General features: G+C 41.7%; 1 protein-coding gene across 12 annotated transcripts in view; it reads left to right on the top strand.

Annotated features, from left to right (window-relative positions):
- KIAA1217 (KIAA1217 ortholog) overlaps positions 1 to 20754 on the top strand; it is a 534607-nt gene that overhangs the window by 499227 nt on the left and 14626 nt on the right. For all 12 annotated transcript variants that reach the window (XM_075827545.1, XM_075827547.1, XM_075827544.1 and 9 more), the window contains 5 exons: positions 446 to 550; positions 1830 to 1882; positions 7782 to 7948; positions 13515 to 13690; positions 20584 to 20711. In XM_075827545.1, coding sequence (XP_075683660.1) covers positions 446 to 550; positions 1830 to 1882; positions 7782 to 7948; positions 13515 to 13690; positions 20584 to 20711 — 629 coding nt within the window. The remainder of the gene's footprint in view (positions 1 to 445; positions 551 to 1829; positions 1883 to 7781; positions 7949 to 13514; positions 13691 to 20583; positions 20712 to 20754) is intronic.

Below are 20754 nucleotides of genomic sequence, written 5' to 3'. Positions count from 1 at the left end.
ACCACCAGCAGCTTGAGGTTTGTTGCAGAGTCTGATGGGCAATCCATCCACTAGTTACCCCAATCCTCCATCCATGGCTGATGGGAGCGATTCTGATAATATACCATCAGCAGCCATTATTTTGAGCTTACCCTCCTCCAATGGTTACCGTGGTTACCGGAAGTAAATATATATTTTTCAACCGAACCCTATTACTGAGATGCAGTTGACTTGCAATTATGCTAAATGGTTAATTCCATCATACAACCAATGTCTCCATGTTGCTCTTTAAAAAATTTTTTTTTGATCTTTTGGCTTTGAATGTTTGACTGAGTACGTGATGGTTACACTTTAGTGTAATTTGTGACAACCTCTTAATATCTGGAACGTTTTTAGTTCATTTTAATCTTTTGCCCAATTGATTGCATGGTAGATTCTGGTAATAGGCTATTCCCTTGTTTTACAGAGAGAGGATGCATGCCATGGAGAAACAGATTGCTGGTCTAACTGGCCTGGTTCAGAATGCACTATTAAAAGGGCCCAGCCCAAGCAGCAATAAGGATGCACCTGGGTAAATATGTGAAAGCTTTTCATTTACATCTAGCCAATACCCAGGGAGGAATTTACTATGTTGGCAGCAAACATGACTGTATGTTTGGAAAATGCGAACGTAGCAGAGAGTAGCTGCATACAATGTTAACTCTGAAACTGTGCAGCCTGGAAAGGGAAGGGTTAAAGGGATATAAGGATTTTTAGAGTTTAGAGGCAGGGGTCTACATAGATAAGAAGGGGCTCCCATTGCCAAATTCAAAACAGGGACCACCATTCCTAGTTCTGGTTGCCCGCCCCTCCTCTCCCTGGGACAGAAACATCCAATGCGTCTCCACCACCTTTCCCAATCCTCTATAGGAGGGAGGGATAATGTAACCTTTGGTCTAGTTGCCCTTGACCCTAATCATGTGGTGTTTCTAAATCGTAGCTCACCGTGCCTTGTCAAATTGCCCATGAAGAGCATTAGGCCCTAATACAGATCTGCAATATAGCAAATGCTGTAACTAATTAGTGAAAGAGGGACTTAATGTATATAAAAGATGAATATTCTCTTTAAAATGTTTTTTTAGGTCTAAAGTTCTCTGCTGATTAATTTTTTAATATATCTTTATAGGTGTCAGAGCTCCAAATCCCCTGCATAGACATAGAGTTAAATTATAAAATTCTGACTACCTGTAGTTACCACTAGGGGGAGCTTAGGAGCTCACTGTATACAATGTTATTCTTTATTTCAATACATGAACAGTATGCAGTAAGCTCCCCTAGTGGTGGCTATAGTAGTTAATGGATCTTCTACCACAATACAGATATAGTAGGAGCCGTAATTTATATTGATTACATTTCCTATGTAAATTAGAGGAAAAAAAATGGTAGACATTGACTTTTTATTCGCTTCGCTCAATTTATAATTGCCTATCTATTAAAATTATTGATGATCAAAAATCTCAACTATTTGGCTTTAGTAACAGCAGCTTCCAAAGATATGCAAACTTTGAAAAACTCCATGAGAATTGTAGTAATTAAATCTCAGATACAATTATTAGTGTATTGTCTGCATGGTTTTGAATATGAAAGATAATAGTTTTCTCCTCCAGTAGTGATGGTCATGTTTTGTATATTTAAATGAAAATGTAAAAAAAAAAAAAAAATCGACCAAAAACAGCATCATGCATGTGATATGTTAACTCTTCTAACACGTTGTTATAGCATCTGTTTACATAAAAACCTATAGAATAACCCACATTTTATTGTTTCTCCTCTTTCAATAATAACTGATGTTTTTGTTTTTCTTATTTCAGTGAAAGAGTCTTAAGGTCTGCAAGCAGCACCCCTCCAGTCACCGACAGTCCAGGTACATATGATAAGTCTGGTTCTTCTGTTGTCCTTTGTTATCAAGTCATAAATGGAGCCAATAAAAGCTAAAATAATGAGTACAAGTACACCCACTAAAAAGAATCTCATAGTGCCCTCAGGGCCAAAATTAAATGCCCAATAAATCAGGGGTGGACTGAGAGGGTACTGGGTCCCCTGGCAATATTGGGCATGGGCCCCCTTACCAATCACCATAGTTCTAACTTATTTTTTAACTATGGGTTATTGTATTGTTTTTTCACCAGAGGCTGTGGGCTGCTACTGGCCATGTGTCTTTGGACACTGGTCTAATACCCAAATGGCTAGTTCACCCCAGCCCTAAATACTAATGAAGCTATCTACCACTCACTGGGCCTTATTGGTCAAATAGAAGAACCGAGAGGACTTCTATGGTAGAAATTGCCCTATGAGCCCCTTTAGGAGCAATTCCTGCCTCTAACACTCTAGAAGAGAGGTGATCAGCAGCGAGGAGCAACATATTCATGTATGAAGAAGGCATAACTGTGGTTGCTATTATTATTATGGGGCCACAGGGGCATCTGAAAATGTGGCATGCAAAAAATGGCAGTAGTGCTCATCGCATGCAACAGTCCCTAGTCCCCTGGTAGATCCCTTATCTCAGGCTCCACAAAAGGTAGATCTCATACTGAAAAAGTTTGGACACTCATGGTCTAATGCAAATACCCTAAGGGTCTTCTGGTGGCATATTCCCTTTGTAGATCCATTCTTACCCCTGAATGACAGCGGTTTGAGACATATTGGATGTGATTAGTGTAAAGCTGACCATATATTAGGCATTTCAGACGGCCATTTCCTGAGCGATTTTTTTTTAATTCATGGTTGGTCTAGGAAGATAGTTTTTTTTGGAAATCAACAACATAAATTAAAATGACAAACTGCTAATCGATCCCCACCTTTATCTGTTGCCTGGTCTTCTATTGATGGGATGCAGGACTGTCATTTGGCATGAATGACTTAAAGAGAACCTATCACCTCACCATACATGTGCAGCTGAGTGCAGCATGTAATGGGGAGGGCTGCACAAACCCTGAGGCACTTGACATTTTTTTTCTACCTCCCTCCGTTATTTAGATATCGGTGCCGTTAGATTTGGCTCCCGATATTTAAATAACCCCCAGAACTGTCAACGGGGCGTGTACTGGCAAGGGGGCTGTGATACTATGGCTGTGACACTGTCCAATCCGATATGCACAGTGTTACAGTAAGAGCGAGGAGAGAGCGTGTGCACGCGCGCACGCTCTCTCACTCTTCAGCTTTCAAGATCAGTCTTCTGCCGAACTGGCAAGGGGGCGTGTCACTGCTACGGAAAGTGTAAGAGCTGGGGAGAGGAGACGCTCTCATCTCTTCAGCTCTTGTGAGAGGTTAGTCTTGTTTTGTCTGCCGAACTGGCAAGGGGGCGTGTCTCTGCTACGTACAGTGTAAGAGCTGGGGAGCGCATGCACTGTCCGTAGCAGAGACACACCCCCTTGCCAGTTCGGCAGACAATACAAGACTGATCTCTCGCAAGAGCCGAAGAGATGAGAGCTCGCTCTCCTCTCCACAGCTCTTACACTGTTCGTAGCAGTGACACGCCCCCTTGCCAGTTCGGCAGAAGACTGATCTTGAAAGCTGAAGAGTGAGAGAGCGTGCGCGCGTGCACACGCTCTCTCCTCGCTCCAGGTCTTGCTGTAACGCTGTCCATATCGGATTGGACAGTGTCACAGCCATAGTAACACGCCCACTTGCCAGTACACGCCCCATTGACAGTTCAGGGGGTTATTTAAATATCGGGCGACAAATATAACGGCACCAATATCTAAATAACGGAGGAAGGTAGAAAAAAAATGTAAAGTGTCCCAGGGTTTGTGCAGCCCTCCCCGTTACATGCTGCACTCAGCTGCACATGTATGGGGAGGTGAAAGGGTCTCTTTAAGTGCTTCACCTGACAATGACCAAAATAATTCAACACCGCAGATCAAGTTTTTCACAGTTACCGGCCTTCGGTCGGCATCGGCCATGTTAGTTCGTGTCACGAAAAGACGTCAACAATCGGCAGAAATTTATCTAAATCAGCCTTTTTGGCCAACCAATATCTCTGATGTATGGGCAGCTTAAGACCTAAACCCTCTAGAGAATTTATAACAGTCATACACACATATGTAAATATATGTAAATGTTTTAGAATTTATAATACTTGAGATAAAGATGGAATTGTGGGAGAATATAAATCCTTCCTGTCTGGTAATCCCAAACCCTTGAAAATGCTGTTACCAACCTGAAATTACTAACAATATTGTGGTATTTTTATGAATATCAAATTTGGTTTAAACTACACTAAGAAATGAATGAAAGAATTTAAAGGGGTACTCCCTACTCCTTAATCACTTAATATTTCAGAAAACCGAAATATAAAAACAATACTAATATAAGTCATTTACCAAATCTTTACTGTTTTGGTGATCAGATCATCATGACAACCCTTGATCCTCCTCGTTGTATATAGCTGGTTGTTCATGCTGCGTTACAGCCCTTACAGCCATCTAGTAAAAAAAAGTATATGTTAAACGTTTTCCTTTTTTTTAACATGGGATTCTATGGGCTGCAGAAGGTTGACAGATAGTATCTGTCAGAGGCATCCACTGGAGGTATACATTTTGTTTTTACATGTTTGATTAACATCTCGCGATATACATCTCAGGATATGTTGGGTTTAGGGATGAGTTAAGAGAGGACACATCTGTAGGGCAATGAGTTGAAGGTTAGGTGACAATATTAGACTGCCCTTTTACAGGGAAAGCACTAAGCATACAGGACTATAAAGGATAGCATAGGATATTTTACTGAATAAGCCGGTCACTCGCCAACTACATGATTAGTAAATCATAAAAGTAATACTTCAAAAACACTCATCACTGTGCAATGGAACTGATTTTAAGCAAGTTTTGGTCGGTTCATAGTTTAGTTTTATGCGTATTTTAAACGTTCTTTAAAGTCTTCCCTTCGAACTGTTCAGTGGTTTGCAATCGATAGGAAATTCTTTTCTATTATCTACCTAATTGATAGCGATTGCTCCTTGTTTGTGTACCAAAAAGACAAGCTCATTCAAAACAGCCACAGTAATGTTGTTTGCCGTCCAAAATAAATTTCCTGTCAGCAGAAACAGAAGGCACGTACTTATTGTTGTGCTCAACACACTGAGTTTGCGAGCTGTGATTAACCCATTTTGTGGGGGATGTAAGAACAACCATATATGATGCTTTTACCAAAAAGAGAAAATAAATCCCTTATTTTATTTCACAGCTGTCACCTCCTGACTGACATTGATCCATGTGTTGGTGATTTAGTGTAGAAACAAATACAGGAACAGACTTTAACACATTTGCACACCAGAAGTATTTATACAAGCCTTCTCTGAGTAGAAGAAGCATCACCTTGGTTTTCCAATATTTCCCCTGAGAAATTCTTCTTTCAATCTTTGGAACTATTCTTGCCTGGGTAGGTCTTCATCTTCTATCTTGGGTAGGTCTTCATCTTCTAGCCTGGGTAGGTCTTCATCTTCTAGCCTGGGTAGGTCTCCATCTTCTAGCCTGGGTAGGTCTCCATCTTCTAGCCTGGGTAGGTCTCCATCTTCTAGCCTGGGTAGGTCTCCATCTTCTAGCCTGGGTAGGTCTCCATCTTCTAGCCTGGCTAGGTCTCCATATTCTAGCCTGGCTAGGTCTCCATATTCTAGCCTGGCTAGGTCTTGATATTCTAGCCTGGCTAAGTTTTCATATTCTAGCCTGGCTAGGTCTTTACCTTCTTGCCTGGGAAGATATTAATCTTCTAACCTTAGTAGGTCTTCATGTTCTAGTCTAGGTAGGTCTTTATCATCTAGATTGCATAGGTTTTCATCTTCTACCACTGGAAGGTCTTCATCTTCTAACCTGGGAAGATCTTCATCTTCTAGCCTGGGAAGATTTTCATCTTCTAGCCTGGGTAGGTCTTCTTCATCTTCTTCTATCCTGGGTAGATCTTCATCTTCTAGCCTGGGTAGGTCTTATTATACTTCTATCCTGGGTAGGTATTCATCTTCTATCCTGGGTGGATCATCATCTTTTAGCCTGGGTAGATTCTCATCTTCTAGTCTGGGAAGGTCTATAGCTTGGAATAGACGAGCTCTCACCTCTAAACATTTGAATGTGTTTTGAAGGTAATGCCAGGTAATAGTTTGTTGTAAATGCACGCTTATTGCCTTACTACGTTTAATAGACAAGAGATGGTTTGGAGTAGGTGGAAAATTAGACTGGGCAGGACAACAATGTAGTTCCAGACACTTCCTTACAAACCCTAGTGTATGTCCACGTGAAGCAGAGTTTTTCTGCTGCGGATCTCATCACAAATCTACGGCAGTTCCAAAGCAAAATCCATGTAAATTTGCTTAGGATTTTCCACAGATTTTAACCTTTTGTAAAGTTAAGTGCAGATTTGCAACATTTTTGCAACAGAATGGGCATGCTGCGGATTTTCAAAGGTCCTGAATTCTGTCCAGATTTTTACGCTATATGTGATGGGGTCCCATAGGCAACGGTACTATAAATAAAACCTGATGGTGGTGGGGGGCATGGTGCAGGCAGATTTTGCATTGGGGCCCAGGAGCTTCAAGTTACATGTCTGATAACCCTCTATTATGGAAAATAATTTGTAAGTAGCAGCTCCTGATGTATAAATAGGTTGTCTTCATTTTGTGTCATATTAGGAACCTTGACAAATATAAATGTTTTTAGATATAATAGACTGTAACCATACACAGAAATGTTACAGTAAAGTGCTCCAAGTTCAATACCCGAGGAAGCCCTACCCTTCCTTGTAGGCTACATCTGTAAAAACAGTAACCCAGGGAGCATTTTCTCTTTTCCCGTTGGTGGCCAACTCTTCCTGTCTTGGCGTGTCTCCTGTACAGGAAGTATGCAAAATATCTGTTTTGCTCCTGATTCAATAAAAAGTAGCCATTTTTATATCCTTTGGAAGTGGAGACGTGCAGCAGATAATCCTCTGATTAATGCATGCACAGTCACAGCCTTCACTTACTCCAAACAAAGTCGGCTTTCATGCGACCAGACCTATATTTGCATGTTCATTTCACATAATCCAAGGGCACATGTTCTGCCAAGATAAAATTTGCATTCTGCAACCCCCACTGTCAACCAGTCAGTTTCTCCAGATATTTCTTCTTACATAGAGGTACATGCTGTATCTTTTAAAAAATAAAGGAATATATCACTTCTGCAAACAACTGCTACCCCAAAATCAATCATGAATTTATCTTAGTTTGGTGGAAGACCATCCAGCACTGGGGTCTTGCGTTCAAACCTGATCAGGACGTCTTCTGCATGAACTTATATGATCTCCCCATTCTTGTATGGGGTTCCTCTAGGTACTTAGTTTTCAAAACATACTGAAAGGTTCATTGGCATCATATTGACTCTCACATGTATGTATATATTTATGTATTTGTGTCTCTGAGATAGTTTAGATTGGGGCCACGTTCTATGGCAGATCAGTAACTACTAAAAGACTAAAGGGGTTGTCGATAATTAGAAAAAAAATATCTGCTCTTCGTTTTTACCCCAAAAACAGCGCCACTCCGGTCCATTGCCTGTGTCAGCCCTGTTTACTTGAATGGGGAAAAGCTGCAATACCAGACCCCGACTATTAATAGGAGTGGTGCTATTTCCGGAAAATAAATCATACTGTATTTACTTACGCAGGTGACCTTTAAGCCATACAGTATAATGTATATTAAAATAAGTAAATAGTTTCCTTGTAATGGGCTATTTCATTGGACACATTTTCTCCTGGACTTCTGTAAATTGTTTTGCAATTTTACATTGTTTGCGCAGGTCACTCTGTATCCAGTGGGAAGAACTCATTAACAATTATTGAAACTATGGCTGTCCTTTCTCACGCCCCACCTGCCGGCTCAACTAACCTGCAAGTTAGTCTCCATGATATGAGGCGGAATGTGGCAGAACTCCGACTTCAGCTGCAGAAGATGAGGCAGCTACAGGTGAGTAGTCATCTTGGGATCTATTAATTTTACAAAAAATTCACATGATTTAATTCAGTTTATGCTCATGTAGATCTAAATATCTAAACTGCCCCACCTCTATTTATTCAATCAGGAATTGCACGTTGAGGATGGTTGAGCACCTGCCTCTTCCCCATCATTGGTATTGACAGACACTATGGCAGATATACCACTGTCCCTGGCTATGCTTTATATATTATTTGTATTAACAGAATCTCATGAATGAACAGGTCACTGCATCCTACAAAATCAACACACTCAGTTGCTGCTGCTCTAATCATTCCAATAATCTACAGGGAGTTCTATCCCTGATCATATGAAAGTGGAAAACTTAGAAACAATCATGAAGAATGATAACAAAAGATCTAGCACACTCACCAAATGCAAACATTTACTCAATTGCCTCAAAGGGTACCTAACCTTTCAGGTGACTTTTCAGAATAAGCTGTCACATGTGTGTACAGGAAAAACAACACTATTTCTGACGGTTATATGAAATGTCTCCTGCATTTGTTAGCAATTTTTCCCCTTTGAAGATCTCTCTCAAATTCTCCGTTTTCTCAGAGCTAATGGATGGAGCATAACTGCTATAATGTCTTCTATACACTGTACACAGAGAAGAGGAGAATCCTGCTCTCCTATCTTTATCACATATATAGACACCGCAGCAACATGGAGTAAATTATACAGCAGAATGAGCAGTGTAGCTGTAACTCCAGCACTGGGGTGAGATATAACACTTACTAGAAACTGCAGCAGTGTGTTTCTGTGTGTCTCTCTCACTCTGCTTCCACTCCCTCCCCATAGACTTCTATGGGCAGCTGTAACCTGATTGAGTGAGTTAACAGTTAGGATAGGTGTGTGAAGGAGCCTGGTAAGTGGAGAAAGAGGCATTTTTAATACGATATATTACAAAGTTTCTTATATTCGCTTGTACTATTGATTTATTAAAAGTTTGTTGAAAAGTTAGTGACCATTTAAGCAACTGTGTCCTTATATTGTATTTACAGATGCACATTCCTGAGCTGGCATCTCCTCCCCATTTCATAGGCGCCTTGGTATTACCGTGCATTTGTGATCTGTTAAAATCTATATTATTCTTCATTATTCCTAATTACACTTAATCATGGAGGGAAGTGGGCACGGTTTTGGCCAGATTTAGTAATTGTACACATGGAATAAGCAGTAATAAGGATTTGGCAGGAAGTATGGAAAGTATGGGGAGGTTAGACTAGAGACGTAATGGGGAAAGAAGGACTTATAGAAAGTATTAGTCCGGAAATACTTGTGCAGAGAATGATGTAGAGTTTGGAAAAAGGTAAATCCTTGTGGAATTTAGGAGAATATTCGTAATGATGGTTGTTGCAAATACATAGGAGAGTGTGTGTGTGTGTGTGTGTGTGTGTGTGTGTGTGTACAGGGTCTGTCTTTTTTTTGTGTGTGTACCATGATAGCCCAGTTAAAAGAAGCATTAGTTGTTCCTGCAGTCCTATGGAAAACCACAAACAACACTTCACTTGATGGTAACATGGAACATTGTACCAAATAACAGGCTCTGTTCTGATGCATCGAAAAACAAAACTCTGCTTGTTTACTTTTAAATCTCATGTACATGGCAGAGCTGTCCGGGGCACTTGAAGTCTCTGTGGCTGAGTACTACCAAGCCATAAGAACTCCGTGTTCCGCAGTAATCTGTCTCCGTGTTGCATATTAAGGAGATATTCCCCTTTAGAAGCATTTTCTGTAGGGGAAAGAAGCTCCATAATTGTGAGTCCAGTGGAGCTTGTCACAATTTTTTTTTTCTGTCGGATTCCTAGCCCTTTATGAAATTAAAGACATATGGAGGGACAGTAGAAACCTTTGGGTCCTTGAGACCTTGAATGGTCACTAACTTTTCAACAAACTTTGCATAAATCAATAGTACAAGTGAATATAAGAAGCTTTGTGATATATCATATTAGAGAAAATGCCTCTGTCTCCACTTATCAGGCTCCTTTCCTCCTCCACCTAATTGTTCACTCACGCTGAATTTACTGCTAAATCCAGCTTCTCAAGACAAGGCGGACTGAGGGATCAGGTTACAGCTGCCCATAGAGTCTATGGAGAGGAAGGGGGAGGAAAGAGCAGAGTGAGTGAGAGACAGACACGTACACACACATAGATACTGCTGCACCTTCTGGTAAGTGTTATATTTCACCCCTGTGCTGGATTCACAGCTACACTAGTCATTACTGCTGTATAATCTCCTCCATGCTGCTTCTGAGGGTGTGCTACAAAGAAATTGGGGAGCAGGATGTTCTCTTCTCTATGTGATTTGTGCAATGTATGGCAGACATGATAGGAGTTAGGCTCCATTGACTAGCTCAGGGTAAACTGAGACTTAGAAATAGAGCCTGCAGAGAGGAAAACTGCTGAAAAAATTAATAAAAATGAAGCATACAAGTCATATAACGGCCGGAAATAGTGGTATTCCTCATGTACACACATATGACCGCTTATTCTGAAAAGTCACCTGAAAGGTTAGGAACGCTTTAAGAGTTCTTAAACTGACAGACAGTAGGAAGTAATTAACTGCTAAGACCTTTCTTCATACAAAGACACACAAGATCGCCCCAAGTAAAAGAGTTGAGTGAATACTTTGTAACAAATAGCACATACAAAACAGGGGCTGCAATTCTAGACCGTGACATTTTAATCGAGCCAGAATTTTGTAATGTAGCCAAATGATCATCAGATTTCATCTGTAGAAATAGAAGAGAATGATGCAGACACACTCGGCTTCACTCTAGTGAGTTGTATGGAGTCATCTAACAATTTCATATAAAAACGTAATAAAACAAGCACTTTGGGTCCTCTGAAACCTGTGGATGGGCATTTGAACAGTATGGCTTACCTAAGTTCATCCCTTCATGGCAGCTGCTTACCCTAAGGCAGAAGGGCACTATAGCGCCAACTGTGCAAAGCTACACTGTCCGCAAGGGCCAATATTCCAGTAGAACGACTTCAACTCCTGCCACAACAAGTTGCTTCGGTTCTGAAGGCCAAATGAGGTACAAGGCTTTACTAGATGGGTGATTTTAACAAAGTGGCCATTTAGTGTAATATATATATGGTCAGGAATATTTTTACCTAATAAAAATACTACATATTAATAACAATGAACATTGCACCACCTACGGGTAGTTTATTAGTATTACATCTCAGAAATATTCACTCTCATGTGTCTGGTGTTTCCTTCAGGGATTCCGGTTTTGTCAAATTAATGTTATTTTCTGTGTAATGTAAAGTTATAAAATTTTCCAATATACTTTCTGTAGCAATTTCTCATGGTTTTTAAAATTGCTGGTATTCTATTTGATGTCATTTAATTGGATAAGAAATTGTCCTGGTCATGTGATGGACACACTGCGTCCATCACATGACCAGGATAGATTTTTATCCCTTGGAAGTAAACCATGAAGGTTGCTATTAATGACAGCAAGCAAAGATCTTGAAAACAATGAGGAATTGATACAGAATTTTTATTTTACTTCATTCTCTTATTTAAAGGGAATATGATTACAATTAATGAAAAATAAATTTGTAGTACAGTTTTGGTTTTTTTATTTTCAAGGCGACCAACCAGAAGGAAAGTAAAAATACCCTTTAGTGAACATTAAAAATGTGAAAACCGTTTGTCAATTTTATACTTCAAGCCTCCATATCTCGGCTTAGAAGTTACAGGCCCGAAGCCTGAACCCATGCGAGTAAAGGATAAGGATTTAATATTATTCTGTTAAAAATGGACACTGATTACAAATAAATACTATACCTTTATAATGCAAAGCGCTAAATGCATATGACACCGATGTGGACCCCCAATATGCGGTCTTAGATTTGGTGAATGCCCCCCTGTAATAAGCTATGGGAATGTTTTGGACCTCTGCTCGGGATCCTCTTGGTCCGGGATGATTCCACGTTGAGCTCGTCTGGGTTGAGGGAATGTGACGGCTGTTTAATTACCATAAAAGCCGTGTTTATTTCCTCAGTGGGAATGAGGAGTTTTCATCTCTGAAATATGACTGCATGTAATTAAAACATAAAAAAAAGACACATTCCCTTTCATATATCCAGTTTTTCACATGAATTCCATCTTATTTAATTGGTTATTTTCCACCGTGGAACTTAAAGTCTCCTCCATCCCTAAGACTTTTTATCTGCAGCCACACATACAATTTATTTACGGTAATTGGCGAGAAATAATTAGGCTGTTCCCCATAGATAATTACACGTAGTCATCCTCTCACGTACATTGCTGTCTAAGACTTAAAGGGAGAGCGTTTCATCGGCGAGAGCAGCTTATGTATGAATTTTGCACGTGTTACAGGATCTCTGCTTGCTGTCAGTGTATGGAACCATTATTGCTTACATCCGGAGGCTGAAAACTTGTCCTGATCATTTCAGAACACTCTCTTTTAACAAGCTTGCCACCTGTGCCAGTTGAGTATGATCAGGATAGATTTCAGTTTCTAATGGCAGCAAGCAGAAATCTTGAAATTGGCGAGACGATTCTACACAAAGTATATTGGAAAGTTACAGTACTTTTCAGTATCTGTTTTATTAAATTAAATCTTGATACTCTTTGTGGGTCACCCATTACAATGTCCCACCACTGTCCGGTATTTACGTTCCTTATGTAAAAGAACTATTGCAGAATGGTTACCGTACAGGGCATTCTTAGTCAATAGAGAGAGGTCCCTCATTTAGGACCACCATAAATTAGCCGGAGCAGAGAGCGTCTAATAATAGCATCTTTCACTCCCGAGGACCTAGCATAGACAGGGTCCTTACATAGATAGCCGGTTGATTTCAATGGGTAACATGTAATGCTTAATTTTCCCTGTGGTGGCGCTGCAGGTAAATTGAACAATTGCTGTCAGGTTCCCACGCAGATTGCAGACGATCCCTGGGGGCCCCAACAGCAGGACAATCTGTGAACAGCTAAGGAACCTTCTAATAAAAGATTTGTTAATAGGGTAATCGTCTGCTTTTGGGAACTACCCTAGAAAATGAATCCGCCTCCACATTTATCGATTTGTTTCAAAATGTATTTGGTGTCCAAATTTCACAAAAACTTCATCCTTCATGATTTATTAGGGAACATTTTACATTTATCAAAACTCCCATTTTACTCGTAAAACATGATATAATGGCATCATATAACGTAAAATAAAATACTGGCTGTTAGAACTTCCCTCTATCTTGCAGACATTCTGGCCCTTGCCCATCTATTATGCCCTTTCAACTAACTTCACAAGGTTTCTGGACCGCACAAAATCAAAGAATACCAAGAATTCTAACAATTACAGCTAAGTGGTCATGTTCTCCATACATCTGCTACAGCTGTGGGGGTTACAATGCAGCCAATCTCCAGTTATACACTGCCTTTTCTTTAATCATGGACTCCTTGTTGGCTCCGTCTCCAGCACGAGGAATGAATTGAGTTCTTATGAATCGCAGGAGGCAAAAAGAAAGAACTAAAAACTTGATTTCTTTTGTGTAACAGCTGCAGAACCAGGAGATGGTGAGAGCCATGATGAAGAAAGCAGAGCAGGAAATCAGTAGTAAAGTGACAGAAATGGTCAAAAACCTGGAGGACCCTGTGCAGAGACAGCGCGTCCTGGTGGAGCAAGAGCGGCAGAAATACCTCCAGGACGAGGAGCAGATCATCCTGAATTTAAGGTAAAAAAAAAAAAAAAAACTAAACCTAAATCAATAGTTTAGAATTAAATTGTATGGTCTATGTACCTGGTTACTTTCTATAGGATAGGCTAGACCGTTATCTATTTTAGGTGCTCCCTGCTCTGGCTAATAGAGAGGGGTCTCATTCAGTGGATCCCCCTCTATGATGTCTATATGTCTTAATAAGGCGTATGAACAGCGGTCGTCTAATTGCGACAAACCCCTTTAATTATTGTAGGATGGTTAGAATACTGCATATGCAGAATACAGGCTGCCACATGGATGGCTCATGTATTCTGCTGATGCTGCTTCAGGGAAGTAGCTGGAAATCTGATTTTCCCAATACTGACCTGCTATTGTATCCAAATGCCTCTTGCTTGAACAACTTCCGATAACAACATTATTTTAGGGAATTGCTCATCCTATTGCATTTGAGACACTAATTACGATATCTGCAAATGAAATGTAGTCTTTGTATGATGAAAAGTTATACAATTTTCCAACATATTTTGTGTCAAAATTCCTCACGGTATTCAAAATCTCTGCTTGCAGTCATTCAATGGAACCCTTCATTATTTTAATTTAAAAAACATCTGTCCCGATGATGTGATAGATCCACAGAAGCATGATTTGTTACACTACAGTTATCAGAGCTGTGTCTTCTAATGAGCCGTGCACCTGTGGTCACATGATCAGGATAGATTTATATCCCCTCTGAGTAAACCGTTACGGTATAACGGCAAACAGATCTGGAAAACCATGAGGAATTGATATAGAAAGTGTTATAATTTCTTTATTTTTAATATCTTTTCATTATACAATAAATAACGGTTATTTGTAGAAAAGACCTCTTAACATGCTTTGGAATTCAACCGAGGACAATATCTGTATGGAGTTTGCATATTCTCCCTTCGTCTCCCCCCAAAAACATACTATGGAGTTAATTGGCTTTCTATAAAACCGTCCTTAGGGCTTATTTAGACGAACATATAATACGTCCGTGCTACGCGCGTGGCACGGACCTATGTTAGTCTATGGGGCCGTGCAGACTGTCCGTGAGTTTCACGCAGCGTGTGTCCGCTGCGTAAAACTCACGACATGTCCTATACTTGTGCGTTTCTCGCGCATCACACACCCATTGAAGTCAATGGGTGCGTAAAAATCACGCGCAGCACACGGAAGCACTTCCGTGTGACGCGCGTGATGCGCGTTACAATAGTACAAACTATGAATGAAAACAGAAAAGCACCATGTACAAACAGTGTCATAATGATGGCGGCTGCGCGAAAATCACGCAGTCGCGCATCATATGCGGATGACACACGGAGCTGTTAAGTACCTTTTGCGCGTGCAAAACACAGCGTTTTTTGCGCGTGTAAAACGCACACGCTCGTGTAAATCCAGCCTTAGTCTATGTGTGCGTCTGTTTTATTGATCAAACTAGTTTTCTGGGTAGAACGTACGTACGGAGGCGTTTCATGTATAAATCAGTTTTATATGGTCGCTGTTATCAGCCATAGTCCATTTCTTTGATTCCGCTTCTCCCATCTACTTCTCGTACTTTTATATTCCGCACCTCTCCTGCAGAAAGCCATTTGTCATTGAAGACACATAATCTGTCCATATTTACTGCCGGATTTCAGTACCCTTGGTCTACATCCATAATCACTGCAGAGTCTACGAGATGCTGACGTTTTTATAGAAATGTTCCGGTTTAGGTTTTTTTAAAAAAAAATATTTTATTCTCTGCTATTCAATTTCCAATGACAGCAGTTTCAGCACCTATTCCTCTCGGAGACGCCAGCAGCTGTTCTTGCCTGTGATCTCTCTCTAACAGAATGCAACAGCTGGGGCTGCTCCAAGGGAAATCAATCATCCATCTTGTCTGCTGGTAAATCCACTGGCGTCCGTTTTACCTAATTCATTTACTAAACTGTTGTACTTGAAAAGGGCACTCGCCATGTTTGTAGTAGAGAACCCTAAATCAATGTAAAACATATAGACTCATACCAAAGGCTGTGTGTATGTGTGTATATATATATATATATATATATATATAATGTCACTCTGTTGAGAGTCCAAGTTTACCTCCCATTTTACATATTGGAGGGCACCCTATACTTCGAGGGTATTTTATTTTTAAATCGAAATGGTCTGAATTTCTGTGCTGATTAATTTCAATATTACATAATTGCAAGGGATGGAGCTCTATTTTCTGTTACAGAGCTCCAATTCCCTTTCTTGTGGCGTTCACACAACAGTAGAGTTTGGAGCCACCACTAGGGGGCACTTGCTGAGGATGGATTTGTACAGCTATGATTGAACTCAATATAAATCTACATATTTAGTGAGCTCCCCCTAGTGGCAGCAGCAGCAAACATGTAAAGAGAAGCAGAATTGTGCACAGAATTATAGACACGATCAGGTCTATTAGGCTGGTGAACAAATCATAAAATTTCGCACATGATGCTTTTTGGCAAAGGGGCAAAAATAATTCCTCTTAATTTGGTCGTTTTGTCCTCCCAGGCAATAAGATCTCCCTTTTTAATTTCCATAGATGTACGTTTCATCCATAGGGATCTATCCTTAGGGGCAAGACATAGTAATATGGACATAGCCTCCAATAGGCCCTAGATGAGGCTGAGGCTTAGGAAGGCCTACCTTTAGCAGAGACACTGTAACGCTAGAAAATGAAAGGGAAAAAAGATGGTCCTGCTCCCCTTCTCAATACATGGGATGGAACGGGGTAAACCATTGTCAGGTCCTTTATACACTGGATGAGGTAATGTATGGAGGCATAAACCAGTACCATAAGGAGAGTCCTCTCTACTCTATGTATGCCTCTAAAAAAACCTGTTCCTTGTGCCCCACCGGCAAACTACAGACTACTGGTGGTCTACTGATTATCATCTTTATCTAAGGGCAGCCAGGAAGAATAGGATGAGACCAAGCTAGAAAGCTTCCTAGAACAGCTTCTATTGAAAGCCTTATTGGGGTACCAGATGTAGAAACTACAATTAAAAACAGTGACTAATCCTCGGGTGAAGGAGCTGTAGGGTCCAGTAGAGGACAATTGTAGGTCAGGCTATCCAGATTTTTCACTCAAACTACATCCAAACTGCAGCAAACACTACAGCATACAATATACCTGCAGCAAGTACAACTGAAGAAGTAATAAGATAACGCTATAAGCCCGTCACACAACAGATCTTGCTGCAACCACAAGCTTGGCCTGGTCCTGGTCGGAGCTCTTCCTATTGAAGTCAATGGGAAAAAACACAGTTTGAAACAGTGCAGGAGACTTCAACCATAAAGTATATAGAGAATTTAGTAAAATGACCCATTTACTCTAGAAGGGATCATAGTATTGGGGTATATATATATATATATATATATATATATATATATATATATATAAGAACACGTATAGAGCAGCCAAGCTGGTGTATGGACGAGTCTACGTCCATTATCAGATACTTCAGAGGACTAGACCAAATGCATTAAGAAACAGACCTTCTCCAACCCTTTCTTTTTAACCAAGGGTCTGCAAACAGAGGTTCCTCAACTGTTGTGGAACTACAACTCCTATTATCCTAGTATGCCTTCAACTGGAGAGCTACAGGTTATAGACCACTGTTCTTCTAGACGTGTTCTTCAAACTATCCTACAGCTTCATCACTGGACAATGTGGTTGATTTATATAATTCCCTGTCTTGGGGAACATGTCATTAGAAGCTCCTGGGGCGCATTTCACAAGCGATGGAATAAATTCTATTTATTGGTGGATATTTATGTTCATGTATCTGGCCTGTGCTGATAGTTCCCATGACTAACCTTCTACTTCTCCATTAGTATTAGTACAGACCACAGCACAGGAAAATCTATAAACATATTCATAGACTTTGCCAATGCTGCAGAGCAAGAAAAACAGAGGTGCTCTATCTGAATGCCTCCGAAAGATTTCATCCCTGAAATTCACTATATTTAAGCACATTTCCAGCTATTTGTTCATAATTTCTTGTAGGAACGTGCCTCGGGATTCACTAATAAAAATATTTTTTTATGTAAACTGCATGTTTTGGCATATTTTTAATAGCTGTTTTCTCCTCGATTTTGACTTTCATTGAAAATAATTAAAGCCCTATAAGATGGAGGTTGCATTGCTACAGTAGTTCCCGATGTGGGCTATCATGTGGAGATTCATACCTCCCTGTTCAAGTACAGAAGGCACATATGCTGTACAGTGGAAAGAGGGGAAGGAGCAGAGGGATATTTTTCAGTGTACTTTGTGCAGGTGGGTGATCATCTTTGCAACTCCCTACCCCCCCCCCCCCCCCCCCCCCGTATCAATAGGAAGAGCAGCTCTGGAGCACAAACTGCAGCTCTGAGAATATATTTTTCACAGGTTTAGGATTGTTCATGGCCACATGTAAAATTTTATCATTTGAGTATCGCTTTTCTTACAGTCTGTGTGTTGGGAAACATTAAATCATTTGTATGTGGATAACAAACAGCTGAAATGTTGGGCCCAGACTGAAGGTCTAATTTATTTAGGAAATCATTTTATTAGAACTAAAGTCTCGTATCAGCAAATAGTTGAAATCTGAATTCAATTAAACACTATAAATCACGGCTTTTGTTTTGACACCGTAACCCAGGGGTCCCAAGCATGCGGCTGTCATCTGCGGCCCGCGGGACACAGAGCCGCTAGTATCGGCTCTGCTCCGAGACTCTGGAATTCCCTGACATTGCTGTCCACATATGAACAGCGATGTCTGGGGCTTCCCCAGAGCCGGAGTCCCGAGCAGAGCGCTGGTGTCGGCTCTGCTCCGGGACTCTGTGGAATTCCCTGACATCGCTGCCCATATATGGACAGTGTGTCAGGGTCTTCCCCAGAGCGGAGTCCCGGGCAGAGCGCTATTATCGGCTCTGCTCCGGGACTCTGGGGAAGCCTCTGACATCGCTGTCCATACATCGACAATGATGTCAGGGGCTTCCCCAGAGCAGGAGTCCCAGTGATGTCAGGAGCACAGCTGGAGTCCCAGGAAGAGCCTACTAGCGCTCTGCCTGGGACAGCCCCTGACATCACTGGGGCAGCCTCTACAGAGGGCACTGGGGCAGCCTCTACAGAGGGCACTGGGGCAGCCTCTACAGAGGGCACTGGGACATCCTCTACAGAGGGCACTGGGGCTGCCTCTACAGAGGGCACTGGGGCTGCCTCTACAGAGGGCACTGGGGCTGCCTCTACAGAGGGCACTGGGGCTGCCTCTACAGAGGGCACTGGGGCTGCCTCTACAGAGGGCACTGGGGCTGCCTCTACAGAGGGCACTGGGGCTGCCTCTACAGAGGCCACTGGGGCAGCCTCTACAGAGGGCACTGGGGCAGCCTCTACAGAGGGCACTGTGGCATCCTCTACAGAGGGCACTGTGGCATCCTCTACAGAGGGCACTGTGGCAGCCTCTACAGAGGGCACTGTGGCAGCCTCTACAGAGGGCACTGTGGCAGCCTCTACAGAGGGCACTGTGGCAGCCATCTACAAGTGGGTGTGTGACAGTATCTGAAGAGGACACTGGCATTATCTAGGGGTGTGTTGCATTATCTACAGAGGGCACTGTGGCCTTATCTACAGAGGGCACTGTGGCCTTATCTACAGAGGGCACTGTGGCCTTATCTACAGAGGGCACTGTGGCCTTATCTACAGAGGGCACTGTGGCCTTATCTACAGAGGGCACTGTGGCCTTATCTACAGAGGGCACTGTGGCCTTATCTACAGAGGGCACTGTGGCCTTATCTACAGAGGGCACTGTGGCCTTATCTACAGAGGGCACTGTGGCCTTATCTACAGAGGGCACTGTGGCCTTATCTACAGAGGGCACTGTGGCCTTATCTACAGAGGGCACTGTGGCCTTATCTACAGAGGGCACTGTGGCCTTATCTACAGAGGGCACTGTGGCCTTATCTACAGAGGGCACTGTGGCCTTATCTACAGAGGGCACTGTGGCCTTATCTACAGAGGGCACTGTGGCCTTATCTACAGAGGGCACTGTGGCCTTATCTACAGAGGGCACTGTGGCCTTATCTACAGAGGGCACTGTGGCCTTATCTAGGGGTGTGTTGCATTATCCACAGAGGGCACTGCGGCAGTATCCACAGAGGGCACTGCGGCAGTATCCACAGAGGGCACTGCGGCAGTATCCACAGAGGGCACTGTGGCAGCATCCACAGAGGGCACTGCGGCACTATCTAAAAAGGGGCTGCCCAATCTTGACATGTGTACTAACTGAGCCGCCGGACTGCATTTAGCGACACTTAAACTGGAAAGCTGGATTGTTGAAATAAGCACGTGGAGAAATATCTCAAATTTTAAACCTAGCGGTATTATTATAGTAATGTAGTGTTATTATTATAGTAATATAGTGTTATAGTAGTTCAAATAACTAATTGATTAACAATAATTTTGTATTGTATCAAATTCGAAAGTAATGCGGCCCGTCAACTTCCCATTTTTTCTATATGCGGCCCACTTACCTGGCCGAGTTTGAGACCCCTGCCGTAACCCATCTGCTTGGGGAGGAGAGGAGGCTTCCAAGTTAATATGGAGCACTAAACATACAGTCTGTGGCTTATAAAAGTGCAAAACTTAGAAAACCACATTTATTTCATGGTTTGTGAAAAACTAGAGATATGTGACCTACTGTAGTGATCATGAGGGGGGGGGGTAGATTTTCTGCGGTTCCCACCAGTAATACCACTGATGAGAACCAGTCAGCCTCTATTTAACCTAATTGTCTAGAAACTTGGTATTTAAAAATTGCCTGAACCCAGAGATAGTGTAGTATGTTAGAATGACTGTGTGGGTTATATCTTATGACTTTTGGTTGCTTATGTCCCAGTGACTTGGAGAGTTTTGTAGAAGACATGAAGAAGGACTCAAACGCTACCCGACTAGTTACTCTGAAAGATGTGGAAGATCGGGCATTTGTCCTGCGCCAAATTGGAGAAGCAGTGTCTAATCTGAAAGGTAGGAGCTGTATAACTTCACTCATATTCTGGTTTAAGCTGGG

Source organism: Rhinoderma darwinii, chromosome 5 (assembly GCF_050947455.1).
Source record: "Rhinoderma darwinii isolate aRhiDar2 chromosome 5, aRhiDar2.hap1, whole genome shotgun sequence".
In the NCBI taxonomy this organism is placed as follows: Eukaryota; Metazoa; Chordata; class Amphibia; order Anura; family Rhinodermatidae; genus Rhinoderma; species Rhinoderma darwinii.
The sequence above is the reverse complement of the archived record's forward strand: the minus strand, read 5'-3'. Positions and strand labels throughout refer to the sequence as shown.